Genomic DNA, 10,839 nt, shown 5'->3' on the forward strand with positions numbered 1-10,839 from the left:
TATCCCAGCTGTCAATGGGCATGAGGCAGGGTACATCCTGAACTGGTCGCCAGCCAATCACAGGGCTCATAGGGACAAACTGCCGCACTCACAATCACACCTAGGGGCAATTTAGAGTGTCCAATTAATGTTGCATGCTTTTGGGATCTGCGAGGAAACCGGAGTGCCCAGAGAAAACCCACGCAGGCACAGGGAGAACAAGCAAACGCCACACAGGCGGGGCCGGGCTCGAACCCGGGTCCTCAGAACTGTGAGGGCAATGCTTTACCGGCTGCTCCACCGTGCCGCCCAATCCCATTCATTGCTGTTCAATTAACGGTTGTGTATCGTGCTGCTTTCTGGTCGTCCCATGTCAAGTATTAAAAGCCTGCAGTTAGCACAAGACGCTGCAGCAACACTTTTAACGAAGGCGAGAACGTACACTCATATTACCCCCATTTGGGCAATTTGCATTGGCTGCAGGTCTACTTGAGATACAATGTGTTCTACCCTGAATCCTACTGTACACTTGCAAAAGGCTGCTCGTTTGTCGACTCTCAAATCCAAAAATGGTTTTTCTATTACTTTTTTTTCTATTCAGTGTTTTTTTTTTTTTTAAAGGCCATTTTCATAATAAATTCTGGTGCCAGATCCTGCAGACATTTTTAAAGCCCAAGTGACATGCCTATAAACATTCTGTAATAGATATTGTAATGAAAAATACATATAACATTATTCACTTCAAAGTCTATTCAAAAAATAAATATGAGCGGAGAGCGTGTCATCCGTGGGCAAAGTTGCGGGAGTCTCACTCGACATCCAAGTGGTAGCCATATTGCCTGCGACGTCATCAGCAGACCTCACGCTGGGACATTCGCCATTGAAAACACGTAGTGGCACCTGCCATGGGACACGGAAACTCTTTTCGAAGAAGAGAACATCTCACAGTCGGGTGAATTGACCGGGGCAATATTACGTTTTGAGCCATATTTAGATGATATGCGGATCACTTCTAACTAACAACAGACTCCCGACAGTATGTAGCGTATTCAGCTGCCACCGGTCGGCCGCCGCCGGAGCTCGCTCACGACCGGTCGCTCGCTGAAAGAAGGATTACGCCCCCCCACCCCCAACTATTATTTTTTTTAATAGCTCTGAACACAACTACCTGTCATTTGGAACCCACAAAACTCTCGTCCTTTGCATCGGTGCAATCCATTTTTCATGACAAACCAGGTCTCCTGGAAACATAAAAGTCCTCCTGAGTGTTTGAACAATATCCAGCAATACAACAAGTCGGCATTTTGGCTAACACGAAGGAACAACGAGCTTTTTTTTATTATTTATTTTTTTATTATTATTAAAAACGTACTAAAATTCATGCTCGTCATATCAGTGGGGCTTGATGTGTATGACAACTATTTTGGGGGGAAAAGTGCAAACTTTACATGTAAGTGTACCAAGATGCTAAAAAGGGAAGTCCTCTCAGCTGTGCTGCAAAACTGAATGGAGAACTTGCTTTTTTTCGCTCTTTGTGTGGACAAAAAAGAGGAAAAAGAGTTCTGTTCCTAACAGACTTAAAATGAAGCTGCTGTTTGTTGTCCTTCTCTTATTAGGTGGGGGCAGCCAAGAGGTCCAGTTGCAGTTTTCTGTTGTTCTCTGTTCTTCGAGACTCATGGCAATTGTTCCCCAGATATTTGGGGATTGAGCGGACTGCAGACGGTGGCGGAGTCCGGCATCCTTTCCCTGAGACTTGACTTCCCGTCGGTATACAGCGGACACGTCAAGTCATGCTGCAAGGTGTACCCCAGCGGGTGTCAAACCCTCCTGGACAGCACGGGCTACACCGCCGACTTCCTGAGAGGAAGGGTGAGCGTGACGCAGACAAACAGCTGGATTGAGTTCAGAGTGGCTCGGGCACGGATTGGAGACGGAGGCTACTACAGATGCGTTCTGCTGGGCACTCCTGCTTACATTTATGCCGATCATCGCTTTCATGTGTCTGGTAAGCCCTCGCCGTCATGTTCACGAGAACCATTCAAACCACCAAAATGGGGAAAAAGTCCAGTCGTGCGCCTTTCTGTGACGCCTCCAGTCTCTTTGTTTCTCCGCACTGTGACAATTTAAACTCATTTGCCTCTACCAGTCTGAAGTCTTGAGATGGTGAGGTACTGCAACAGTTTTCGCAAAGAGGACTATTGAAATACCAATTCCAGTCGAACCAGGATATGTTTTTGTCTGATAATGGACGGGTCACAGAGAGGCAAAGAAGTGGATGTCCTCGGGAATGAATTTTGGATCAAACATCTGTCGGGGAATTGACAATCACCTTCTGGTTGTTGAACAGTAACTAAGCAAAAAGGGCTGAAAATTTGGAACAGTGGATGCAAAAGTTTCAAATGAAATTCATTTGTAAAACTTGAAGTGCATTTTAGGTTCATCCTGAAGTGTCATCCCAAAGACCAATAGTACCAATTTTCTTGTGAGTAATGTGTAACATTACAATTCAATTACAGTCTACAGCGTTTCAAATTATTGCCTAGGAGTCTCAGCTGACCACGCAGGCGGGTGGTCCCAGGGCTCGCTGTTGACAAGAACCCAGAACCCCAAGTGGACCAGAACTGAAGTGGAGCAGGGGAAAACTGACCCTCCAACGTATGTACACTTAACCCTTTGTTTTCATTTGGGCGTTGCATCTGTGTGTTTAACCACCGTAATTTCTGGCCAACAAGCCGCGACTTTTTTCACACGCTTTCAACCCTGCGGGGATGAGGCTAATTTGTGCACGGGGGCACTTGAGCGGAAAAGTTAAGAGTGAGACCGGCGGAATGTATGTGCTGAGGAAGTGACTTTTAGCGGTGTGACGGTCTGAGGGCTCCCCCGTGCTGAAAGGTCCCCTTGTGATTAATGCGCATGTGTTAATATCAGGGGAACTCTGGGTACGTAGCAGACGGTTACTGGGAAATCCCCCGCTCTCATTGGTCCCTTCCTTCTACATAGAGCGAGCTAATATAAGTTATATCCTAACCCAAACCTTAAAACAAAAGTATACACATATCTGTATGTTCGCTGTGGTCGTTTTTCTGAGATGTCCACAGCGAACATGAACACTCGGTGACGAGTTGTCGAATGGCACACGTTGAAGCATGGATGCGGATGTTTCCGACTGTCCGGAAGCTTACAAAATATACGCGCATGCGCATTAATAACAAGAAGACTTTTCAGCAGCGGGAGCGCTGAAACCACCACACCTGCCCTGTTAGCGCTGCGCTGGCGTTAGCGCTGTGCTAGCGTGCTGCTGCTTTGTTACTCCCGTGTCTCAGCGATATTTACCAGTAAGTTTTATTTTAACCGGCCCTGTTAGCGTTAGCGTTAAGCTCTTTCTCTGTTCCGTCTTTCTTTGTAAATATCTCGTGTTTCAATGTGTTCACTTGCGGCTTTTACACAGCTGCGACGTATGTAAGTACCAAATGGTATTTCCTTTACAAATGTACTCGGTGAGGCTTGTAACCAGGTGCGCTCTGTAGGCCGGGAATTACGATATATTGCACACGTTGTACTGATCACGAAGACCCCGTCCTATGAATGAGTACCACTTCCTGTTATTTGGATAGCATTACACAGATTATTAAGTTTGTTAGTGTTCTAACTGTGCTCTGTAACAAGATGGCTGCTTTGTCTCATTTGGAATTAGACGTCTGTGGACTCTTTGGACATTTGGCACCATCGCCACCGCCGTCGCTGTGGGCGTTGTCGTCGTCATTGTTGTTGCGTCAGTCAAAGGAGTACTTTGCTTCACGGTCAAGAACAAATCCAAATACTCGGGTAAGCTTTATTAGTCGTAGTGGGTGGAATGCGCCACTGTGAGGCAGACGTGCTAACCACTCGTACACTTCGCTGCCCAGCGCCACATCTTCGTTAGGGTCACATTTACACTAATCAGCATTCAAAACGATTTGTGGCTTCTGCAGTTTTCCGCCTTAATAAAACATTCATTCATTCATTCTTTCATTTTCCGTTCTAGGCAAGAGTGGAAAAACTGAGTCAGACAACCAAGAGGCCACGGTAAGTCTAAAAAAGGGGAATTCAACCTCGCTGAATCACTTTTGCCACCCTTTAAAAAAAGTACAAACACGGAACAAGCAAGCACGTTGTTGTTTTTTTTCCGTGCTCCAAGGAGACGTCCGGCGTCATCTACTCCACTGTAGATTTCCGAAGCAAGCCGTCTGCTGTAAGGGCGCCTCACGGCGGTGGGGTGGAGTACTGCACCCTGGCCGTCCACCAGTGAGTGTGCAGCCACTTGCCCGCCATGCCAGGAGGTCACTTCGTTTTTTTTTGTTTTTTTTTTAAAAACACGACATAGTGTATTGTGCAAAATCGACTTTTGAAAGTTTTGTGTCCAAATAAATGTGTGCATGCATGTCAAGTATGACAGAAAATGACTGAGTCAATATTTTGTTGACCATTTCCCCAAAATAGGTGTGAGCACTTCTCAATTTTTGTAATTGAATAATACAGGTAATTGACATAATCGTGCCCCACCCATGACCTAGAAGCAAGGCTCGGTTAAGATCCACCATTTTCGACCTTACTAAAGGGAAGCACTCTCATGTCCAAGGCGAAAAGGTAAGCAGAGCTGCAATGACTTGCATAGTTTAGCATTATCTGGCAGCATCATCACCGGGAGCTTCGCATCAACGGTCGTGTGATATTCGTTATATTAATTCAAACATCTTCCCCTAAAATCGGTAAATGTAAACCAAATAAAACAATTGATACATTAATATGATCAAAAAAAGAACAGGTGGTTTTAATCTTTGTTCATAAAAATTTTTCATGGATTTATTAAATAATAAATAACTAGGTAAATGTATCAAATAAAATGAAATATACCATAAACAGTTTTTAAATATAATTTTAATTATTTGAAATAGTTGGTTAATGTATTATAAAAAACGTTGAAAAATTAGGAGGATTTATATTTTATTATTCATAAATTTTTAATATTTCACAAACACATTTGAGCTTTATTTAACAAAAACTCATCAAAGAATCATCTGGTCCATCGCTTCATTGCCATGTTTATCAAATTGTTGAATTATAAAATGCAGCGTGTGTGTATGTGCCAATGACATGTATGTAGAAGATATACATTAGCTAACAATAATTATAATAACCACTTAACTATACATGCATTAATGATAAGACCGATAACAATGGAAGAATTGCAATTCAGCTTTATGAACGCACATTTGTAAATGCACCTTTTTAACACGTTTGTCGCCATATCCATATTTAGGGGGACTTTTTTTCCCCCAGGCATTCCTGTTAACACGATACTATTCAATCGAATGAATGAACGAATGAAAACGACGTGCCTTTATTCCAAAAAGCTTTGTATGATTCATTGACTTTATTGGGGAAATTTCGCCTTAAAGTCTACAGAATTCATTGGCGTGCTTATCTTTGACTTTTTGGACAGGCCGCTGTCTTATTCACACGCTGAACTCGGTTATCATGTCATCATCTTTTTTTTCCCCCTTTTGAGGCGTCATCTGGTTACAGCCTCCGAGCAGACCGTTCAATATTTTATTCTTAGTCCACGCTTTTGCTGCTCCGCGAAAAAAGCCCAACAGGATTGTGAGTTACGTGGGTGACATTTCAGTGCGACAATGACGATCCAGATGAAAATGGGGTTTTTATCTTTTCATCGATAAAAGGCACAACATTGTCCTGTTGTGAAAAAGCTGAAGTGGGGCCCCTTCCCGTTTCCCATCAGTCACAAGTGTGCGATTGTTTCGCCACGTGTCGCTCCGAGAGTGATTGTTTTTACACCACGAGCATGTGATTGTTATGCCACATGTAGCTAAGAATGACTGTTTTGATTGCACAAGTGTGTAATTGTTTTGTTTTGAGACGGATTGTTTTTTAAACAAGAGCATGTTATTGTTATGCCACGCGGTAATTATTCTAATTTCACAAGTGTGGTGATGTTCTCCATGGCTCTGAGAGGCATGGTTTTGACGATACTAGCCTGCGATTGCTATGCCACGCATACTGTAGCTACGAGGGTGATACCTTCGACTCCGTGGCCACACGTGATTGGAAGGCCACGCGTGGCTATTCAGTGGACCCCTGCATTTTTGTGGTTTGGCATTTGCAAATTCAACTTTTTGCAGGTTTCTGTAGCTCGGAAAATAAGTCTTCTTTTTTTTTCCTGGCAAGATACTTTTTACAGAACGTATGATATTTATTGTATCGTACAATCTCTTTAACTAAAATGGTTACTCTTGGCTGGAAGTGCCCCATAAATGGAGACCAAACTTCTGTATATAAATGTGGGTTTTGCGTAAAATGATCAGGGTTATGTTTAAGGTTTTAGCGATAAAAATGGACAATTATTTGGGGGGGGGGGGCGATTACCCGCTGATTGTTGCTCCTCTTGTGACCCCCGCAATATTGATGCTTTCTGCTGCTGATGGGGGCAGTTGGAGCTCGTGCACGTGACGTTACCATTTTCACGGCGCCATTTTGCCAGTCAAACAGAGCTGCTCGACATTATGGGATACATTGAACCGGAGGAAAATATTTACAATATCCGAGACCTGTTGTGCTGTTGGTTGTCACAACAGACGAGACAGATCATTCTATGGAATAGCAGCTGAAAAGACCAGAAAACATCGATGGATTTCGGCAATTAAACGTGATGGATGGTGCCCAACCAAATACACACGTCTGTGTAGCGAACGCTTCATTTCAGGTAGGAACTATTCTTCTTAATCTCAAATTACCAATTAGTATTTATAATGCCAAATTGACAATGCGTATTTACAAAAATATGTCTGTCGCAGAAAGGTTTAAAGTTGTGTGTGTGCGCGTGTGGCCGCAATACGCTTCCGTGTACGGAGGAGCTGACTCCCCGTCCTCTATTTTTTTTCCAATCATAGTTAGTGAATTAGGGTTTGTGTAAAACCAGGGGTCATTTATTTAAATATTGGTATTTGTATCGAATCTTCTTCTTTTCCTTTGGGCTTGTCCCGTTAGGGGTCGCCACAGCGTGTCATCTTTTTCCATCCAAACCTATCTCATGCATCCTCCTCTCTAACACCCACTGTCCTCATGTCCTCCCTCTCCACGTCCATCAACCTTTTCTTTGGTCTTCCTCTCGCTCTTTTGCCTGGCAGCTCCATCCTCAGCACCCTTCTGACGCTCTCACCTCTGGACATGTCCAAACCATTGAAGTCTGCTCTCTCTAACTTTGTCTCCAAAACATCCAACTTTGGCTGTCCCTGTAATGAGCTCATTTCTAATCCTATCCAACCTGCTCACTCTGAGCGAGAACCTCAACATCTTCCTTTCTGCCACCTTCAGTTCTGCTTCCTGTTGTTTCTTCAGGGCCACCGTCTCTAATCCTTACATCATGACCACTGTTTTATAAACTTTGCCCTTCATCCAAGCAGATACTCTACACTAGCTGAAAAGATCGATGGATTCCGGCAAAGGTTAACGTGTAATCGAATACGCTTCCGCGTTCACGAGCCCTCAACCCGTCACAATGTGGGATTTATTACAAAGAAGTATTTGTATGCGTCCAGACTTTTATACACTTGCAAACTCTTCTGTGTAAATCTCGACGACTTACTCACCAAATCCATGTGTATAGCTAGTTGTCCAAGACAAGCGGAAGCGGGTTAACAGTCCACTTTCTTATCGGCGAAAACATCGATTTTGGCATTATATAAGGGTCCTCTATGCTGAGTTTATCTTATTTTTCCACGTACCATCATTTATTTTCACCTTCTAAGTGTCTGACGGTATCGGACAAAACTCTGGGAGACGTATTTTCGTTTTGTCTCAACGGACTTAGCATTGAACAATGCTTTGTTTGACCGGCAACATGGCCAGTCGCGTGATTTTGGTGACGTAGGTGCACGAGCTCTATAGAAATGAGCAGCTGAAACGAGAGAAAGCCGCTGACTTTAACACACACACATATGTGCACACACCTACCTACACACATGAACACGCACAGAAACTGTGAAACCACAAGCACGTTTTATTTATTGTGCAGTTTTTTTATTGGGGTTTTACAGGTTTGGTGACACACTGGCTGGCTTTCATTTGGGGAGCCGCTGACGTCAGAGGAGCGCACTTGTATTTGTGGTGTGTTCACAAAGCGTGGGGCCGCGGGGGGTAAAATCCACGTCATGACTCATCTCTACGTGTCGGTCCGGTGAAGCGCAAAGGCAGCCATTTATGTTGTTCATTTCAATGGTTGGAGCTCAACGGAGGCCTTGCAGCCAGCGGAGCAGCGTCACGACGGTGTTTGTATTATCAACAGCATACTATATTGTCGATGCCAGGAAGCAAAGGGAATTTGCGTGCATACAAAACGGACTTTGAAAAGATGTCATTTATACTGAATATTTGAAGGAGCTACAGTGACCATGTCAATTTCATTTTGTGCGTAGTTTTTATGATGTTGTCTTTGCGCAAGAAGCTGAAAGCGGCAATCATTTTCAATAAAATCAATCCGTTGTGGAGCAATTGGTAAATAACTAATGGCTCTGGGACCCCCACTTTTTCACAGCTACAACTGATACGACGCCAAGTCTTCGTGCGACGTCACCGATGGAGCCCAGGACCAAATTTGCGGCGTAGTCGGCGTGCACTGCTAATTTAATACGCTAAACATTGCTTATTGATTACATTTATTAAACTGGGATGACCATAGCACCCATCCTAGTCATCCACGCTCATGCGACATCATAGACTACGGTGGCTGAAATAGGCCGCGACAACTGCAAACGTCACAAGCTTCGACGACATTAGCCCAGAACTCAGCGACATTAATGTACAACAGATGTGACCGTGAGTCACTCAGTTAATTATTATTTTTTGGGGGGGAAGTTCTTTACTTCTTTCACATAAACTTCTTCTTCTTTTCCTTTCGGCTTGTCCCGTTAGGGGTCGCCACAGCGTGTCATCTTTTGCCATCTTAGCCTATCTCCTGCATCTTCCTCTCTAACACCCACTACTGCCTTCATGTCCTCCCTCACAACTTCCATCAACCTTTTGTTTGGTCTTCCTCTCGCTCTTTTGCCTGGGAGCGCCATCCTCAGCATCCTTCTACCAATATACTCACTCTCTCGCCTCTGAACATGTCCAAACCATCGAAGTCTGCTCTCTCAAATCTTGTCTCCAAAACATCCAGCTTTGGCTGTCCCTCGAATGAGCTCATTTCTAATCCTATCCGACCTGGTCACTCCGAGCGAGAACCTCAACATCTTCATTTCTGCTACCTCCAGTTCTGCTTAATGTTGTTCCTTCAGGGCCACCGTCTCTAATCCGTACATCATGGCCGGCCTCACCACTGTTTTATAAACATTGCCCTACCAGTCCTAGCGGAGACTCTTCTGTCGCATACATCATACACCGAGACACCTTCCGCCGGCTGTTCCAACCTGCTTGGACCCGTTTCTTCACTTCCTGACCACACTCTCCATTGCTCTGTATTGTCGACCCCAAGTATTTGAAGTCGTCCACCCTCGCTGTCTCTTCTCCCTGTAGCATCACCCTTCCCCCTCCGCCCCTCTCATTCACGCACATATATTCTTCTTCTTTCACATAAACTAAAAATATATTTAAAAAACCAGTATAGCTTTTTTGAACTTGCATCCATGGAATCATTGTTTAGCAAAAATAATCACAGTGTTTTTACATAATTACCCCTTTTTAATTTTGTACTATATTCAATGTCTGTGTATACCACCCTGGGTTGTCCTTCACAGATATATCTTCCAAAAATATTTTATTGTAAGTGCAATCAAAAGATATAGAATTGTTGTGGGTCGAATAACTTATTTAGTCCCTATTTCAATTTCAATTTCATTTCACTAGCATAATCTTTTAATTGATTGTGATTAAGGCCAGCCCCTTGGTGTAATTCAAATAGATAAATTATGCGGTCTGAGGGAGTCCCATGATCACTTCTTTAGTACCTTAATGTCGCTGTGTTGTGTTGTTTGTATTTGTCGTAATATTTGCAATTGTTTTGAGCTGTCTCGGCCAGCGGAACTAACTGTACGCAAAGCCTTTAAAAGCAAACGTCTGCAATACATCATCTTGCCAAACCGTTTTTAAAGGGTCTTGGAGCCATGAGTATTTCAATAAATAATGAACAATGACCAAAAAAAAAAAAAAACCTCAAGATTTTGAGCAAAGATTACTGGGTGCACTTACAGTACCTCTTGCGCTGCTTTCCTTCTGCATCCAAGCATTAAAGTGATCAATTTTAACAAAACAATCCTGCTCAAATGTATCAAGCCTCACAATTTTCACTTATTATAAAAATCTAAACAAAACAAAACTATTTTCATTCAAAGCACAACAAAACCTAGGCAATTGTTTTTGGCAGAAAAGAAAAGAGGATTGCTGTGAGTAAATACCTGCAGTCACTCGTTAAAAAACAAAGACCCAGCCCGATACTTTAGGATGCAAATGGATTCTAATCTGACTCCCAGCAGTCAATCACCAAAACGGCCTTCGACCATCAACATAGCCAGAGTGTATTGTTCCATGTGCCGTGCAGACCAGGAGAATCTCATCCATGCTTTTATACTGAAGTTGCCTTGACTATTGTAATGGTCTTCTGACTGGACTCCCCAAATAGAGCAGTAAACATCTGGAGCTCAGCTCATTTGAAAGCTCATTTATCACATTATATTTGATATGTAGGTTGGTCATCATCAATGCGGGATGAAAGCAAAACAACTATTTAGTATTTTAACAATATTTAGAAATCACTTTGACCACAGCTACAATTACATTTTGCCTCTGTATGACTAAACAGGGCAATTT

General features: G+C 43.3%; 1 protein-coding gene across 1 annotated transcript; it reads left to right on the forward strand.

The window, feature by feature from the left end:
- The first annotated feature begins 1,466 nt into the window (after window positions 1-1,466).
- Window positions 1,467-4,297, forward strand: LOC133510569 (uncharacterized). Its single transcript, XM_061838626.1, has 6 exons — window positions 1,467-1,595; window positions 1,673-1,984; window positions 2,523-2,634; window positions 3,674-3,804; window positions 4,004-4,044; window positions 4,157-4,297. The coding sequence occupies exons 1-6, from the start codon at window positions 1,562-1,564 to the stop codon at window positions 4,265-4,267; spliced, it is 741 nt and encodes a 246-aa protein (XP_061694610.1). The 5' UTR covers window positions 1,467-1,561; the 3' UTR covers window positions 4,268-4,297.
- Window positions 4,298-10,839: the final 6,542 nt, after the last annotated feature.

Source organism: Syngnathoides biaculeatus, chromosome 2 (genome assembly GCF_019802595.1).
Source record: "Syngnathoides biaculeatus isolate LvHL_M chromosome 2, ASM1980259v1, whole genome shotgun sequence".
In the NCBI taxonomy this organism is placed as follows: domain Eukaryota; kingdom Metazoa; phylum Chordata; class Actinopteri; order Syngnathiformes; family Syngnathidae; genus Syngnathoides; species Syngnathoides biaculeatus.